Source organism: Aspergillus aculeatinus (assembly GCF_003184765.1).
Source record: "Aspergillus aculeatinus CBS 121060 unplaced genomic scaffold BO66scaffold_53, whole genome shotgun sequence".
In the NCBI taxonomy this organism is placed as follows: Eukaryota; Fungi; Ascomycota; class Eurotiomycetes; order Eurotiales; family Aspergillaceae; genus Aspergillus; species Aspergillus aculeatinus.
Window position 1 is genome coordinate 111,406 of NW_020291522.1, and position 16,614 is coordinate 128,019.

At 53.0% G+C, this 16,614-nt stretch overlaps 9 protein-coding genes across 9 annotated transcripts; 6 read left to right on the forward strand and 3 right to left on the reverse strand.

Moving 5' to 3' along the window:
- Positions 1-811: 811 nt before the first annotated feature.
- Positions 812-2,045, reverse strand: BO66DRAFT_394842 (uncharacterized protein). The gene is made up of 2 exons (XM_025648087.1): positions 1,586-2,045; positions 812-1,467 (listed from the first exon to the last, which is right to left on the reverse strand). The coding sequence occupies exons 1-2, from the start codon at positions 1,992-1,994 to the stop codon at positions 1,040-1,042; spliced, it is 837 nt and encodes a 278-aa protein (XP_025499964.1). The 5' UTR covers positions 1,995-2,045; the 3' UTR covers positions 812-1,039.
- A 390-nt stretch (positions 2,046-2,435) lies between these two features.
- Positions 2,436-3,900, forward strand: BO66DRAFT_423026 (Zn(II)2Cys6 transcription factor domain-containing protein; the record flags this gene model as incomplete). The annotated part of the gene is made up of 2 exons (XM_025650089.1): positions 2,436-2,546; positions 2,602-3,900. Exons 1-2 carry the CDS (start codon positions 2,481-2,483, stop codon positions 3,898-3,900), a joined length of 1,365 nt encoding a protein of 454 aa, XP_025499965.1. The 5' UTR covers positions 2,436-2,480.
- A 733-nt stretch (positions 3,901-4,633) lies between these two features.
- BO66DRAFT_332155 (RTA1 domain-containing protein) lies at positions 4,634-5,891 on the forward strand (the record flags this gene model as incomplete). The annotated part of the gene is made up of 4 exons (XM_025644118.1): positions 4,634-4,823; positions 4,903-4,995; positions 5,092-5,271; positions 5,371-5,891. 4 exons carry the CDS (start codon positions 4,634-4,636, stop codon positions 5,889-5,891), a joined length of 984 nt encoding a protein of 327 aa, XP_025499966.1.
- Positions 5,892-6,900: 1,009 nt separating this feature from the next.
- BO66DRAFT_357495 (glycoside hydrolase family 92 protein) lies at positions 6,901-10,057 on the reverse strand. Its single transcript, XM_025644904.1, has 7 exons — positions 9,647-10,057; positions 8,938-9,581; positions 8,570-8,892; positions 8,385-8,524; positions 7,889-8,337; positions 7,711-7,811; positions 6,901-7,644 (listed from the first exon to the last, which is right to left on the reverse strand). Exons 1-7 carry the CDS (start codon positions 9,792-9,794, stop codon positions 7,038-7,040), a joined length of 2,412 nt encoding a protein of 803 aa, XP_025499967.1. The 5' UTR covers positions 9,795-10,057; the 3' UTR covers positions 6,901-7,037.
- Positions 10,058-10,452: 395 nt separating this feature from the next.
- Positions 10,453-12,094, forward strand: BO66DRAFT_474460 (PaaI family thioesterase). Its single transcript, XM_025653139.1, has 3 exons — positions 10,453-10,967; positions 11,042-11,748; positions 11,809-12,094. The coding sequence occupies exons 1-3, from the start codon at positions 10,790-10,792 to the stop codon at positions 11,839-11,841; spliced, it is 918 nt and encodes a 305-aa protein (XP_025499968.1). The 5' UTR covers positions 10,453-10,789; the 3' UTR covers positions 11,842-12,094.
- On the reverse strand, positions 11,962-12,642 carry BO66DRAFT_460491 (YjgF-like protein; the record flags this gene model as incomplete). Its single annotated transcript, XM_025652302.1, has 2 exons — positions 11,962-12,462; positions 12,531-12,642. 2 exons carry the CDS (start codon positions 12,640-12,642, stop codon positions 12,230-12,232), a joined length of 345 nt encoding a protein of 114 aa, XP_025499969.1. The 3' UTR covers positions 11,962-12,229.
- Positions 12,643-13,022: 380 nt separating this feature from the next.
- Positions 13,023-13,592, forward strand: BO66DRAFT_442363 (uncharacterized protein; the record flags this gene model as incomplete). Its single annotated transcript, XM_025651422.1, has 3 exons — positions 13,023-13,066; positions 13,139-13,496; positions 13,572-13,592. 3 exons carry the CDS (start codon positions 13,023-13,025, stop codon positions 13,590-13,592), a joined length of 423 nt encoding a protein of 140 aa, XP_025499970.1.
- Positions 13,593-14,098: 506 nt separating this feature from the next.
- BO66DRAFT_474461 (fungal specific transcription factor domain-containing protein) lies at positions 14,099-14,612 on the forward strand (the record flags this gene model as incomplete). Its single annotated transcript, XM_025653140.1, has 2 exons — positions 14,099-14,269; positions 14,340-14,612. 2 exons carry the CDS (start codon positions 14,099-14,101, stop codon positions 14,610-14,612), a joined length of 444 nt encoding a protein of 147 aa, XP_025499971.1.
- Positions 14,613-15,101: 489 nt separating this feature from the next.
- Positions 15,102-16,440, forward strand: BO66DRAFT_460497 (uncharacterized protein; the record flags this gene model as incomplete). Its single annotated transcript, XM_025652303.1, has 1 exon — positions 15,102-16,440. Exon 1 carries the CDS (start codon positions 15,139-15,141, stop codon positions 16,438-16,440), a length of 1,302 nt encoding a protein of 433 aa, XP_025499972.1. The 5' UTR covers positions 15,102-15,138.
- Between the last annotated feature and the right edge of the window lie 174 nt (positions 16,441-16,614).

Genomic DNA, 16,614 nt, shown 5'->3' on the forward strand with positions numbered 1-16,614 from the left:
AGGCTACCATTACTACCAGTGGCTTAAGTAAACGACACACTATACCTGCATCCGGCTCTAGCTTCTCACGCCGTCTTGGAGTCTCCGTTCTTTCTTCTCTTCTGCATTGACACATGTACAAGGCAAATGGGGTCGACTTCACACTTTCGGGTATCCTGGAGCTGGTATCTCATACTCCTATGATGAGTGGAAACTAGGCAGAACTGGGAAGCCGATTGTTGATATAAGGAAACCTTCTAGAGTGGTGTTTGAGGACCCCCCTCCACCACCCCAGGATCACCAGTATTGATCCGCCTGTTTGCAGAGCCAGTTTCGTAAGCAGGGCTTGTAAGTGATTGTGTGTGTTAGTAGTGTTGAGCTGAAGGCAGAGAACCCAGACTTCTCTGGAGATGCCGACTACCATATTGATGAGCGCCTAAATGAACATGTGGTCGCCGCAGCGCGATACTACTATAACGTCGAGCATATTACCGATACGCGCATCTACTTCCAGCAAGAGGTCGATCTACACGCGTTCGAGATCACCCTGGACCCCATGCGACGTAAAACATCTTTGGTCTGTCGCGGACGGACGAAGACTCAGCGACTTACCGTGACGCCCCTCTGATGCTACAGACTCTGGGATCAGTAACTGTCACCCATCAGGAATACTTCCTAACCTAGCCCAATACCCTGCGATACCAGACACTGCCCTCCTTACTTTCAGACCCTAATCTCCCGGGTCACCAGCGATTTATCACCATCTGGCTGGTCGACCCGCACTACCGCATTTGCTCCTCCCGCAACGTGCCACCACAACAGCATACCTGGTGAAGAGAGAACGCAGTGTTCGACCAATTCGGCACCCAGTTCGGCTTGCCACAGGAGCTATGAGACCTCGTCATGCGCGAAACAGGCGATTGGCCGATGGGGTTGGACGAGGCGGCGAGGCTCAAAGAGCAGTCGTCTGTCGAGCGTGAACGTGCAATCAGCGCGCAATTCCAGGGGATACGTCCCATGACTTCTGGTTCCCGATCCAGCTCGGGGAGCAAGGTTGAATTCAATTCTCACACGTCTCTACCATCCGCTGTCTTCGAAACATTTCGGACGCCTTGCCAAGGGGCGCAACAACCTCTGCCCAATACTGGTCTCTCGCCCGCAGATAGTCCGCTCGTCGGAACTGCTCCTGTGATGGAGACATCCCGGGAGTGACTTTCCAGCCATACTGCAGATAGATTTGCTTAAGATATCGGGTCGCTTTCCACTCCCCATAGTCGATGTACCAATTCAACCGGTCCCAGGGCCCCCAGTCCTCGGGCGGATGCCCAGCCATGAACAGCTCCCACGCACAATCCAACTCCATCGGGGTGATCAGATAGTGCAGACTCCTGTATTTCTCGATATAGGGCGCCAGAACCTTGGAGGGCAGATCGGCCGGTACTACCAGGGGGTCATCCTCATTCTCAAAATCCCAGTCGCGCATAAGTCCTGGGGTAAGGTAGATCAGGACCATGAAAATCACAGAAAGAAGAGGTAGAAAACAAAAAATTAAAAAGAAATGAAATGATACAGTTTAGCGGGGAAAGAGAAGAGGAAGAAGACACACCAGTCCCCACATCATAGAGCCAAGTCCTCCCCCCACCCGAGGCTTGCGTCAAGGCCACCGTGTTCTCGGGCAATTCGATCTCCGGGGAACAGGTCGATCGCCACGCCTCGAAGCTCCCTTGGTCGGAATGCTTCTCACTTCGATAGTTGACCAAGAAGGTATTGGGGCAGATCTGGAAATCCAGCACCCCCACATCGAGATATGGGATCTGGTGCATCACATCAACCACGGCCGGAGTGAATCCGGCGGCCAGAGCCGCAGAGCTGTTTATAGCGCCCTCGGGATGTCGACTTCCTATGCTGCTGCCGTCTGGTCGGAGAATCTTGGCCTCTTCATAGGCCCCGAGTTGATATAGTAGGGTATAGAGCTTGTTCAGACTGCGAATGAGATCGGCGTGGTGGGGTTGCATGGCGGTGCTGGGGTTGGAATGAGGTGAAAATGAGGTGTTGAGAGAGGAGTGGCGGGCGAAGAGGGAGGACTGCTCTTGAGAAATAACTAAGTTCTCCGCAGTATGTATCCTTTGTTGTCGTTCAACCAGCAGGCTGGATTATGCTTTGTGGGCGGTGTATCTTCAGAAATACAGTAAGCCTCTTTAGGTTATGTATCAGGGTTATCTGATCATGGTAGATGGTTTCAAAATGTAGGAGTTTCAGGTGAAACAATGGATATTTACACTGCCTCAGTTGCGGAGAGAGATAGCCTGCTTGCTTACGTGGCCGGGTTGCTAACCAGATATGTCACCCAATCAGTCCACGGTTCGTTCTTAGAGGTTACTTTTAGTACTTGTAGCTTCTGCATATTCCAGGAGTTTTTAACGGCTCATACTCGTTCTACTGACCATGATGTCAAAATCAAATCGAATATTCGTTCTCCGAACTCAGCACCCAAGCTTGTCATGCCACGAAAGTCCCACCGCAAATCGCGGAATGGCTGTAGGACTTGTAAAAGCAGGCACGTCAAGGTATTGCATATCCTACAACAGAAAAGTCTCGGAGAGAACGCTAATTGCATCTCAGTGCGATGAGATGAAGCCTGAGTGCTCAAACTGCCTCAACCATTCAGTCCAGTGCGTGTATGGCCCATCCCCGAAGGACGCCCAACCAGCCGTGGCGAACACTCGAAAACCCTCAAGAGCAAGAGCAGAGCTTCCAGGAATAAACACCTTCAAGGTACAGTTTGTTGAGTTCAATTATGTGAACGTCTCTGCTGCTCCAGCTGCCCCTGCTGCCCCTGCTGCAAGTCCGGCTGAAGAAGATCGTGAACCTGTGTCCACAGATCCAGCTTTCTGCCTCGAAGATTTCGAGCTCCAGCACTTTTTCCTCACTTCAACATGCTTGAGCCTAATGGAAGACGCCCCAAGCCTCACCTTTTGGCAGTCCGTGGTGCCGCGCACGGCATGCAGGTTTCCGATTGTTCATCACTTGATGCTCGCGCTCGCCTGTCTGCATATGGCCCGGAGCCCGAGCCCGAGCCCGGAGCCGGAGCATCACCACAATCGCAATCGCTGTCCCTTGCGCTTTGACTACCACTACGGAACTGGTCTGCAGCTGCTGTCGAATGGACTGGCTCAACCCCAAGCCCTCGCGAATGCGACTCATGGCGCCGACGCGATCTGGATCGGATCCATTCTCGTGTGTTTCATCGGCCTGGCCCGCGGGCCCCGAGCCGACGAGTATCTGTTTTTCAACCGCGGCGGGGCCGCCGCCCCCGTCGAGTGGCTGACGCTGCTGCGCGGGGTCAACACCATCTCCACCATGTTGCGCAAGGGGCGTGCTGCTGCTGGCTCCGCCGAAGAAGAGCGGCACCAAGATCTTTCAGAAAATCAAAGACATCCAATCCAGAATTCCGCTGCTGCTGGGACCCACTGCACCGGGTATCAAGAGGCCCTTACCCGGGTGCGCGAGTTCACTGAAGAGCGGGCAGCCGCGGATCCCCTGTTGCCCATATATCGAATGGCCATTGAGCATACTCTCAGGGCGTTTCAAATGGCCTTTCCCGGTCGAATTGAAGATCGTCCAGGCTGTGCACTACCGGCAGCAACTGCAATGGCAACGAGACCGGAGCCATTTGGGTTCGTCCTGTTTACGTGGGTGACGCAGATGGAGGAGTTGTTCTGGGATGCGTTGCAGGAGAAACGGCCCGTGGCGTTGGTGATCCTGGCGCATTTTGTGGTGCTTATGTATCGGCTGGATAAGACGTGGGTCTCGCATGGGTGGCCGGAGCATATCTTACGGGGGATATGGACTTTCCTGGGGAAGGAGGATCGGGTGTTGGTGAGATGGCCTATTGATGAGATTCGGATTTTGGATTTGTGAATATAATTTTTATGGATGCGTGATACTTTATTAATTCATAAATATTTTCGTGAAGCCCACACTGCTAAGGAAGGAAGTAGAAAGGAAGTTCTGTATATTTGCTTTTCTTGTGAATAGGACGGTGTATATGATCATATACATGGAAAGAAATTCAGAGAGATGTTGTTGCCTCTCCTCAGTACGGTGTTCGCTAACGTTACCAGCAACTCTGCTAACTCACACTGCGCGCGGGATTGTTTGTACTGTACTGCAGGGTAAAACAACAAAAGACCGTGACAAATGATGTGACATCTAGGCAAATATGATCAGCTTCTCGATCGTGAAAAGCGGGCCCAGAGGAAAAGAGCTGAGACTTGTTGCTGTGATGTATAGGTTATTCTACCTGCGGAGACCGCGCGGCGTTGATAGGCTTCGAGATCCACAAGGGCTCCAGTGGACCTCGCAAACACGTTGGCCGTAACCGCTTTGGTCCAAAATGGAACACGAGTACGGAACATCGCTACTTGCCCTCCTTAGTTCTACGATACTTGGTCTGGAGATGCATGGCAACAATGTTCATAGGCAGCGACTTACCCAACAGAGCCCGTGTGCAGACCCGACTCGAACAGCATCAATCATGGATGAACGATTGTCCCACATCCCCTTAAATACTTCTTGTCCTCACCTCAATCTTGGACTTATTCTATCACCCCTGTCAATTAGAATCGCTTGATCAGTCCTGAAAAACCGGATCATGGAAGGCTATAGTCAAGACACATGCCACGCATATGTGGCTGGGGTTGAAACGTCCTACGGCTATGTACCCTCACTCACGGCCGCATCATGGTTTGTGGCCTTCTTCGGCCTCTCGATGCTGATCCATACAGCACAAGTGATTTACTATCGCGCATGGGGGTGCGCTGTCTTCTCAATCGGCTGTTTAGGTATGGACAGTACACCTTGCCCAAAAAAGCCCGCTACCACTTCCTCATCTTTGGCGAAACTCACACATATACGTACCAGTTGAGCTACTAGGATGGGCAGCACGAATCTGGTCCGCGAAATGTCCTTACGCCCAAACACCCTATATGATACAAATCACCACCCTGATCATTGGTAAATACCACACCCTCTCGTACCCCCTTGGTCGTGGTGGGCGTATTTGCCCTTTGCCTTCCGAATCAGACGCTAACTGGATCATTCTACTGGCAGCCCCTACCTTCTTCACCGCGGGAATCTATGTCATCCTCGCCCGACTCGTTTCAATATTCGGACGCAGCTCCTCCCTGATGCCGCCAGAACTCTACGTCTGGATCTTCTGTATCTGTGATGTGATTGCCTTGGGAGTCCAAGGTGCCGGTGGCGGAATGGCCTCGTCTGGCGGAGCGGGCGGTACGACCACCGCAACCACCACAGGCTCATCATCTTCCACTTCTACATCGACAGGATCCGTAACCTCTGCACACGCAAGAGGCCTCCTTGCGCGCGCAGCCGAGAGCTCCAGCAGCAGCGGCAGCAGCAGCCAAACGACAGGCACCCACATCATGGTCGGGGGCATCATCTTCCAGCTCGTGTGCATCACCCTGTTCGTGGGCCTGGCCACCGACTTCGTGCTTCGCCTGTCCAAGCAGCAACCGAAACCGCATGCCACCATCCGTTCGAACACCCCCTTGCTCTTCCTCGGAGGCGCGACCGTCTTCTCCCTGCTGCTGATCTATATCCGGAGTGTGTACCGGACGATCGAGCTGCTGCACGGCTGGACCAGCGCGACGATGCGGAATGAGAAGTTGCTGATTGGCCTGGATGGCGCGATGATGGTCCCCGCGGTGTGGGTGTACAATCTCCTGCATCCGGCGTATCTGCTGCCGAAGATCCGGCAGAATGCAGACTGCGTGGATGCTGCGCAGGGATTCCAGATGGAGGGGCGTATGGTGAGTGCTGATGGAGTTCCTGCCCAGGAGGTCGTGGTGGGCGGGAAAGATGACTGTGTGACGTTGCTGAAGCGGACTTGACGGGCTGGGTATCTGGGGTCTCTTGCACTGTGGGGCAGTGGTCGAGTTTGCTTAGATTGAAGCCCGGTTAATGGGGGAAAGAGAGAAAGATACAGAGAATAGAACTCTTGGGAATGCTTCCGAGACGGGAACGGAGCTTTTGGAAATAGGGCAAGCATTAGATCTGAAACATCAATTAGCACAAATAACGACGAGACTCGTGGAAAGCACGGGATCCTACTTTTATCTTCAATATGGCAATGTTATTGATATTTGGCTTATTCTCGCTGGAATAGCCCTTAGGCTTAGTCGGACTCGAAATCAATCGTAGGTTGGGTTGTGCTGAGTATCGAAAGGCTCTTGTCCCTACTACACCAAGAGCCTATCACTACTGTCTATTTCGCCATTTCGTCCGACTTTCAATATAGTGTGATATGATATGACTGAGTTGGGTATTGCTCCAGCTATCCCGCATGAAGATCACCCCGCCGAATCAACTCCCCTTTCAACTCCTCCGAATGACCGCTAGCATTCCCAATCCGCTACATCATGCCCTCCAGGTCGTCCATCGAGATGGACTCCTCCCGTGTAGTTCACCCAAGCTCGGAGGGAAGCCGCTCGTTCTCTTTATTTCTATCATAATTAACTCTGGTTCTTTCTGTCTGTCGAGTGAGCGCGTCAAAGAGCAAAACCGAGCCCAATGCTACTTGGGCAGCTCGCATGATGTTGTTCAATTTGCGGGTTCGCACCCGACCTAACGTAGACAATGTCCCGTGGCCTACCACATTTTAGGGCACGTTGTGCGGACTGGTATTTGTGAGGTGAGCCTTATCTAGCCGCTTGTGCCACCGCCTCTGTGGAAAGAAGGTACCCAAGCGGGCGGAATGAAAAGCAGTGCCAAATGAGAGATGAAGTGGAAAAGAAAAGCAGCTTGATTTTCGCAGCAATGCTGTTCATTAGTGTTGCAGTTCTAGTAGTACAAATCCTCATGTCAAAGGTGGACAAGTCACACGTGTTGAGCAAGGATACTGTCACTTACAACCGATCTACACACCACCACCCTGACCTTCCAAACACTAGAGACCTACAGTCGGTACACCTCACCTATCTACCGTACACGTTTGCCACACACAGAGCGAAAGAGACATAAAGAGAGAGCAAGAGTCTCTACTCATACCTAAAGTTCAAAGTTGCATCCCCTTCCGTCCCCAGCGAAGGCGGCAGATCCCCAACTCCCTGGCCCCAAGAACTCTCATTCCTTCCCAACCAGAGAACCAACTCCCTTCCCTCGGTGAAGAAATCGTGCCCCACATAGCTCTTAGTGTACGGTTGTCCATCCAATGTTGCCGACTGGATGTATACCGCCTGGTAGCTCGGATCGAAGCCCACCGTGCGCACGCGGGCCGTCTTGCCCGTGAGCGGGGAGGTGATGTTGACGCTCTCAAAGAACGGGGCCGTGATCAGATACACGTTCTGGCCGGGGTTGGGGAACAGGCCCATCATCGTCATAGCCACGAACGAGCCCATGGCGCCCGAGTCGTCGTTGCCTGGCAGGCCCGTCGGCGTCGGGTTGAAGAAGGCCGGAATGTAGGTGTGGGCGCGCGCGGTGGACTTGCCCGGTCGGCCGGCGTAGTGGTACTGGAAGACGGTCAGGAAGGCGGGCTCGTTGCCGATGTAGGTGATGCCGCGGTCGTGGAGGTAGTCGAGGCGGTGGGTGAAGGCGTCGGGGCCGCCGAGGAGGGTGATGAGGGTGGACATGTCGTGGGGGACGAAGCTGCGTCGTGTTTCGTCTTAGTATTGATTCGTAGAAGAAGCACTAAAAAGCGAGAGCGCAACTCACAATTGATATTCCCAGATGCTGGATTCAAAGGTCTCGGCGGCGTTGTTCTGCAGGGAGCAGGATCGGCCGCTTGTGTCAATGTTGGAACATGTTAGGGGGTCCTAAGCCAGGTATTAGTCTGCCATATCAAGAAGCTATCGGTGATTGTGTCATGGTAGCGTGTCGTAGGTATACGAACCTGGTATCCCCATGTGCCGTTCAAGTATTTCGGCTGGAAGAAGCCCTTGAATCCAGTATCCGTGCCGTTGAGAAATGAGGTCTGATCTGCACGAAAGAGATTCTGCCAATATTTTGCAGTCCTTTCGTACTTTTCCGCATCGCTCGTCTTACCCATCCCTCGAGCCATTTGTGCGATAGTGAAGTCATTGTAGGCATATTCTAGCGTGCGGGATATACTTCGTGTCAGGGTTCCGAAGCCAATGTAGTCAAAGTCCTCCACGGGAATGTAGTTCAGTGCCTTCCAGCTCTGCAACCCTCCCCGGCCTTCGTTGGACCAGTCAAACGGCTCCTCTTCCGCATCTTTCTGCACCGCTGCATACCCAGCTTCCCAGTCAATCCCGTTGCTAATGTTCTTGACGTATGCGTCTGCAAGCACAACATCTGCGTTGGAGCCTCCCTGCGTATAGCCTACACCTCTGTCAGCATTAACTGCGCCTCAATACGTCAGTGCTTACCTTTGCAGAGTGACATGCGACAGTCAGGTAGCCATCCAAGATGTCGTTGCGTATCAATCAGGGAACGAACCATCCGACTCAACGATGCAGGGTCAAAGATTGTCAGAAATGGAAGCTGAGATCGGAAGGAATCCCAAAGGCTGCCCACGTTAGAAGAGACAAGATTACTGCAGCGACTGGCTTACCAGTAGAAAGAGTCAAAGTATGGCTCCTCACTTTCCCACAACGGATTCTCTCCGGTGTAATCTTGAGGGTTTACCATAGTTCTGTAGATCCCACTGTAGAAATTGGTCAAGGTAGATGCATTCACCCCGGTTCTGGATACTCTAATTGGTGCCATCTTCTCTGTCCACTTATTGACTGCTGCCGCACGGGTCTTATCGAAATCGAAATCGGGTAATTCAGTCTCTGCATTCTGACAAGCCTGCTCGCTACTGATAAAACTTATGCCCACGCGGGCTTGAACCGTGATCTCAGATGCTGCCTTGAAGCGTACAAAAGCACCGCCCTAAAACTGTCAGTTCAATATCCAACAGTAGCTGAAACGACATACCGGAAGAGGGTAGCCATTTATGCTGCGCGAGATTGTGAGGTTCTTGACAACACTACTAGCCCGCGCATCTACAAAGATACCAGTGTCTCGAATGTCGGCCGCGCTCTGGTAATCAGCACAGAAGTATGGCACATAAGAGCCACTTCCGAAGCTTGGCAAGAATCGTGCGTGGCCAGTCATGCGTCCTGTCGTGGCATCAACGGAAACAGTCCCATTGTCCTGGCGCGTGTCGGACAAGTCGGAAAGATCTAACAAGATGAGAGGACTCGATGATACATTGGCAGGAAACCGGAACCGGAACAGAGACACATGATGAGTTGTAGTCATATCCACCTGAATCCCAGAGCTCATTGTCAACCCAAAATATCCCGGACTTGATTTGACGGAAGAGGGGTCATAAGCCGTCTTTCGCTCCTTCTTTGGGTAGACGCAGCCATTCACGTCGTCATTCTGGCACGTCGTATAAGGGAACAGAGGGAAGTTCCCGAGAGAGGGTTGGCCGCCGGTGCCTGAGTCGTGAAAACTGGAGAAGCCGGTGATACGACTCCCGTCGAACGCAAAGCCCCCTTGATTGTTTTGCGAATCTGTATCGGCTACGGCTTTGGCCATACCATAGGGGATTGTCGCGCCTGCGAAGACATTTCCTAATTGACACTGTCAGAACGACGCTCACAGGATAGAGTATTTGGGAAGAGTTTGCGGGACATACCTCCATTGGCACTCCCGATGAGAGGATTGATGTATTGCAGGACATCGTAGTCATCAACTGCTGCCGAGGCAGGGTCAGACGAGCCCAGAACAACAGGTAGGATCAAGAGGAGCGAGATCGAACTCCAAACGGCCATCTTGAGTGCCATAGGAAGAATGAATCGAGGGATAAGGCGCGCGTGTGGGCGAACTGAAAGCCGAGACGAACAATTGTTCTGGCATGCAGGCGCGAACTGTCAAGGGGCGCGCTGATTGCCCCTGCCACAAAATGAGCTGCGCGAACATCTTGCCGGCCTAGCATAATGCCCCTGACAGCCTTGACAGGGAATGCAATGTAACCATTGTAGCTCCATTGGTCTGATGAGATTCAATGAGATTATGCAGAGCGAAGTCGCTAGTCACACTTCACGCAGAGAAGCGCTAATCAGCTTGCAGGGGGGGTACTCCAGTTCAAGGTGTTTTTTAAATTTTGCCCGGCCCATAAGAGATCCAAGGAGTGTCGTACAATCTGTCAAAGGCATTGAGAGGGACTCATTGACGGTAGAATAATAGTAGTGGTTGTCGGGGGTGGGACGAAGGGAGGGAGAGGCTCATTGTGTACTCCGTACTTCACAGTAGGAGAGAATTGACATGTGGGTTGTACAGTACATACAGTACTGTACTACAGACAAGCCACGGTCCAGTGACTTTGTGACTGCAAAACAGCTAAACATTTCCTCTTACAATTACTCTGGCTACTTTAACTCCTCCCATGACTCTCGTTATTCCCAACTACCATTCCCCCATCATTTCTGGCCTAGAAATTCAAACAAAATTCCCGAATGACGATGATGAAATTATACCACGATGCTTTGACCTCCGAGAGCGATGAGCCTCGGCTCCTGCTGCTGCGCCGCACCAATCAGCAGGGCGGGCGGGCGGAGCTTCTGGAGGGGATTTGGCAGCGGGTCTCTCTTTCTCATCCAGTTCCAGTTCCAGTTCCACTGTCGCGCCGACTCTCGATGGATCCGCAACCCTCACCGCGATAGTCTTCAGCAATCTGGTTCGGTCCGAGGGATCCATTGCGGCTTTCTTTCCCAGGCCATCCGCTTCCCCTTTTTCTTTTGCCCCTGCCCGCGCTGCTTTTTCGCAGAGTCTCGCCGCCATGCCGCAGGTCCCAACAGTTCGCCTGGGATCCACTGCGATCCTCAGCAGTGTCCAACAGCCTCTTCGCTCTTTATCTTCTTCTCGTCTGCCTGCCGCAGCTTCAAACCCCACAGCTTTACTATCTTTTCGCTTCTCTCCGCCTCCGAAACCAACGTGTCGGGCATATTCTTCCACAGGTTTGTCCCGTCCATGCGATCAGCATGAAAGAATAGCCGAACTAATCTGACACATCTCTCTGCGAACCATACAGCCACTCCTCCCCCTCCTCGATCCCGTCTCCGCCGCTTTATTGGCTTCACGTCACTCGCCGTTTTTGCCTTCATCGCCGGAGGATCCTACCAGACCTTGAAGACCGCCTCGGGCATGATGGACCTCCGACTAAGCACCGACGAGGAGACTCTCTCCGCCTTCATCCCCGGCGATGAGTTCACCAAGGAAGTAGACGACTATATTCGCAATCATCCACTGGCCGTCTCGCTGCGCGAGGACCCCGCCTTCACCGAATCCCGCCCACACTTGAAGATGCCAGCACAGATGCGCGCGCGCAGTCTCACGGGCGGAACGTTGGCCGGGCCAGAGATGATCGTCGTGCCGCCGTTGGTGTTCTGCGAGGAGGGCGGGAAGAGCCTGGTCTCTTTGCTCTACCTTGGCCCCAGCCTCTGCGGGCATCCCGGAATCGTGCACGGCGGTCTCCTGGCCACCTTGCTGGACGAGGCAATGGGCCGCTGCTGCTTCCCCGCGATGCCGAACCGCGTCGGCGTCACCGCCAACCTGAATCTCGATTACCGCCTTCCCGCAATGGCGGGTAATTACGTCGCGCTGCGAGCAGAGACGGTCAAGGTGGAAGGTCGCAAGGCCTGGGTGGAGGCGCGCATCGAGACGCTGCCGGAAGATGGCAAGGAGCCGAAAGTCCTGGTAGAGGCGAAGGCGCTCTTCATTGAGCCCAAGCAGGCTGCGGTACGTTCGACTTCTCGGGAGTGCGTGCGGGACCAGTAAAAGCTAACGAAACCTCCACAGGCAATGTCCTCCCTGTACAACGTCACCGCTTAGACCATTAGACCCCCGATACATATTTCCCTTACGTGCGGTTTTTGTTGTCCCATGGAAAGCACTGGGATTCGGAGATCACCATGACTAGATCGTTCTTCAAGCGCATAGACGATATTTCCAGATTTATATAAATGTTTACCGTTTCCAGATCAATGTGTATGTATATAACCTGTTCTGCCCGGCCCCGTTGCGACTCTATTGGCATCTCGCATATTTACTACTGAACATGACCTGTCCGCTATGACAGACTTAGAGACCAGCTTAGAATACAGTGCCGTTAAGAGATGTGGGATTGGCTATCACTATACACTGCCAGCAACATTGGTACCTTCAGGGTCATGGGCCACTACCTCGATCTCCACGCGCATGTCGTCTTCGCCCAGACGGGTCACCCCAACGCAGGTCCAGAGCGATCATGATCTGGCATATACTTCTTGAAGTTGCGAACCATTGCTTCCAGGGCTTCGTTATTGATGGGCACATGGTATGAATTGACCCGGTACACCTGGGACCACCCTTTGCCTCCAGCGTCTTTGAGGCAGAGCTCTACGTTGGAGAAGGCGAGGTCAATCTGAGCATTGATCTCTTTCTCAAACTCTCCTGTCTTGGGATCCCAGCCGCCTTCGGGATTCTGGATCAGCAAGAGTGTCTCATACCTGGGACAGTAAGATTGGTAGTCTCTTTCTTACCTTGGCCAGAACATTCGATCCGGTCTCCAACACGGACGGCTTGGCTGTAGCGGAACACCTTCTGTTGGCGGACTCCATGGCCCTCGTATGCGTAGAACTTGAGGTGGGACATAATGGTGGATTGTAGATGATAAATGAATGGAGTTGATGTGAGAGAACAGAGGATTGTGTCTTGTGAGAAACTAATTTTGCAGTACCTCTTCTAGGCACTCTTTGAACAATGAGGGTTAAATATTGGCCCTAGGGGTAAGTTCGCCGCCGGGCCCGGAATATGAATTCCTATCGAGACTATCACCTCTCCCCGTTATCGATTAGCGAATGCCACTCCATGTCACTTTCCTTCCTTTCGAATTGCAGAGTCTCCACTCACCCCAGCACTGCAACTCGTTCAAAAGCCTTGGACTGATTGAGACATATTGATGAAGATGTCAACGGAAGCAAATCGCCAACAGCGCTACTCAAAGAAGCGATCGGCCACACCCCGAGCTCAGTATGCGGCACAAGCTTGTCAGGAATGTCGGCGACGGAGAGCAAAGGTATAGCTTCAGGCAAATCATGCGACATGCAGCAGGGCAGGGCGAAACCAAACTTAGCTCACTGTTCTATAGTGTGATGGTTCACAAGCCGTCGTGTGCTCGGTGTCTGAACCGCGGCATGGAGTGCGTGTTTAACACCAAAGATGACAGCCGTGGCACGGCGCCGAAATCGTTGGTGATGCAGCTTCAAGCGCGCATCCAGCAGGTCGAGCAGGTGTTATGGCTCCATTCCATCGATGTCGAGTCATCTATAGCTCAGCTCAGGGCCGGGCATCTTCCATCAATCTCCCCCTCCCGTTCCCAACAACAGTCGAGAGAAGAGGAGCCCTTTGGGGCACTGTGCGCGAATGGACCGTTCGGTTTGCACGACAGGGTTGGCGATGAGGAGGAGGTGCGCTTCTTCAGCTCCAACTACTGCTATCCACTCCTTGTATGTCTCTAACCGAGATCCATCTGAGTCGTGACTAACGAGCATGATCACGCTTCACTGCTTCTGCTGTTGCAGTGCACAGCAACTTCGAACTAGCCTCTTTACCACGCGCCTCGCTTCGCTCGGGCCTGAACCATCTCCTTCAAGACCCTGATCTAGTCCCTCCTATCGACGAGGAACTACAAGAACATCTAATTGCGCTCTATTTCCAGTGGGAACAACCGTGGCTTCAGCTTGTGGATGAGCAACTTTTTCGACAGAGCTTGTGCCAAGAGGGGCAATATTGTAGTCCATTGCTGCTCCATTGTATACTGGCTATGGGCGCTCGCTACTCGGAAAGACTGGAAGTGCGCTCCACGCCGGACGACCCGAACACTGCAGGCGAAAGTCCCTTGGAAGTTGCCGAAGTACTGCTTCGTTTTGATCTCCGGCCCCCGAGCACACCACCATCCAGTCCCTTGGCATCATGGCTATATTTTACGTTGTACGTGAGTAACAGCTCCTCGGGCTGTTATTTTGCCTAATTGACATGTTTCGAAGCTGAACTCCGTTGTTTTGTTGAGGCGATTGGGTCTGACTCTAAGGGCTGGCTTCGCCATGGCATGGCCATCCGCTTGGCGCTGGATATGGGACTGAATCTAGATTCTGCGACGCTGGAAAGGACCCATCAATTTCCCGAGGTCGAGATCAAGCTCCGCAAACAAATATACTGGTCACTTTACTGTACCGATAAGCTCTGGGCAAGCTACACCGTGCGGGTCTGCACCATGTTGGTAGGGTTGCCTACTTCTCCTCGCCATTCGACTCCTTCAAAATTGGATTACGGGACTGATTTGGTGTTAGGACTCCCAATCTTCGGTGGAATTGCCCCTGTCAGGGATTGCGTTTGACGATTCCAAGCCTACGCAGATGCTTCCAATGCTTCTCCACTCCCTGTCCGCCCACTGTCGGATCCTTGGAAAGATACTTATGAAACTTTACGCTCCGGGCAAATTACCGCCTGCTGTTCAGAGAACCACATTCTTTGGCTCATGTCTGTCTGAGCTCAAAAGCTGGAAATACCACCTGCCCGTGGCGTTGTTCGAGGCGAGGACTCCGGCGCGGAAGTTTGTCTGAATGTGAAATGGAACCAAAATCGGGTTTAATGTTGAGAGAATCATTGTACATCCATTTAATTTCTGTCGGCTCAGCCCTAGTCTTAGCAGACTTGTTTTGCAACAGCTTCTCATGGTTTCCTGGACGCTTTGTTGTATCTTCTTTGGCGGAGGCCTCGGTTACTAACTAGCATTACATCTATAGTTCATTGTCTCATGAGACTTGCAAATCGAGCCTCAAGACACCACCGTCGAGGACAGAATCACAGAGCCTCAGGAATGTATGGATATATGATTCAGATGGCTGCCTCACAAGAGCACACTGACTGCTGGACAAAGACAGCCCGCTGGAGATCGTCCACATTTCCATTCAGCCATGGCTTTGTCTTTCGGGTCATGACTCAGTATGAGGAATTGGATTTAAAGATAAAATGAGCCAAGATCTCCACGGATACCAATTTCAGCGGGTCTGCATGCTTCGCGAATTGACATACCCACCAGGTCATAATCACACTAAGCATATACCACATACACCCCCATACACCATCATGGACGGTCTCAGGAGTCTCCCGCACGAGCTGCTAGCCATGATCATCGGATACGCAGCGGACTGGGTCAGTCTCGAGAGTCTGATTCTGACCTCGCCGCTGCTGGCCGCTCTCTTCGAGCCTGGGGAGTTCCCTGATGCACTCGCCGACTCGGATGCGATCTACCTCTTTAAGGAGATCCTGCAGGCTAATCCGGTTATGAACTCCGGACTAGACCGTTACGTCTTCATGTGCGCCGCGCTCCGGCGGCCCTCTGTCACTGACAGCAGTCTGGCCGACTTTCTGGCCCGTGACTTCTCGCTCGAGACCACAAGAACGACAATGACCCGCGCCTCGCTGCGGGAGATGGTTGCTGTAGCGGCCAACATCCAGCGCCTGGCCTGCATCTGCCTGACCAGCTTTCTGACGCGGCTGCGAGACCTCTTTTCGAAATACCTTGCCAAGGCCCGGATACTCGGTGGTCTCCCGGATGTCGGGCCGTATCGGTTGCAGGACGTAGGCCCGCCCTCGTGGATTGAAGAGTTTCGCGTCTACCGTGCCCTTTGGCATCTACAACTTTTGGCTGATCTATTGAGTACGGGCACCGCGACCCCTCCTACTCCTCCTCATCCCCAGCAATCGAGCAGCTGGTCACAAAGCGATATCATGTATCTACAGAACCGTCATCTGCGGTGGAGCGGCGGGGGACAGCTGCCCTCGGGACAAGATGACGCCTGGTTTGAGATTATCGAGGTGTCGGGTTGTCTGGAGGCGCTTTACGGGCCCGACGATGCCCCGGTCACCGCGATGGCTCAGTCCGCCGACGCGAGTAGTCCACCCCAAATCGAACCCCAAAGCAGCATCAGGTACTATACCAGTTTATACAACCCGCCTCTCATCTCGAAGATGCCGGTGGCTTCCCGTGACACCGCCGTGTGGGCGCCTCCGGAGCCGCCCATGCACCTCTCGGATGATGTACGATGGTGGTGGGGCCAGGACCTTCGAGCGACCCAGGTTAATGATGCGCTAGAAGATATGCGGGAGGTTGAATGGGATTATGTGGGTCATTGGGAACGGGAGCGCCCAGCACTGGACGGGCTGGGCATGTCGGTGTGGGATCTCTGGCGATTGTTCGGCTTGGGACTCTATGACCGCTTGCACATGGAACGGAAGACCTTTACCACGCCGGATGGGGTGGAACATCCCCGAGATTTCTTGGAAACACGCTTTTGGCTCGTTGAATATCGTTATAGACGTCTTCTGAGGATGCATGGAGTGCCGGAGTGGCAGTTAGGGCGTGTTTTTTCTAGCAATATTGGGTAAAGGTTGTGATCTATTCCCCGTGCGCATTTTACTCTTCATTCCGAATGACTATTTTGCTCATCTAACTTTGCCGGCCTTTTGGTTGTATTGCGGCATTCTCTCTTGAAATGCCGCTGCTGGTCGTCCTTTCTCCAAAGCTTCAAGTTTCAATGCAGTTCTCCCCCCTCCCCTTCC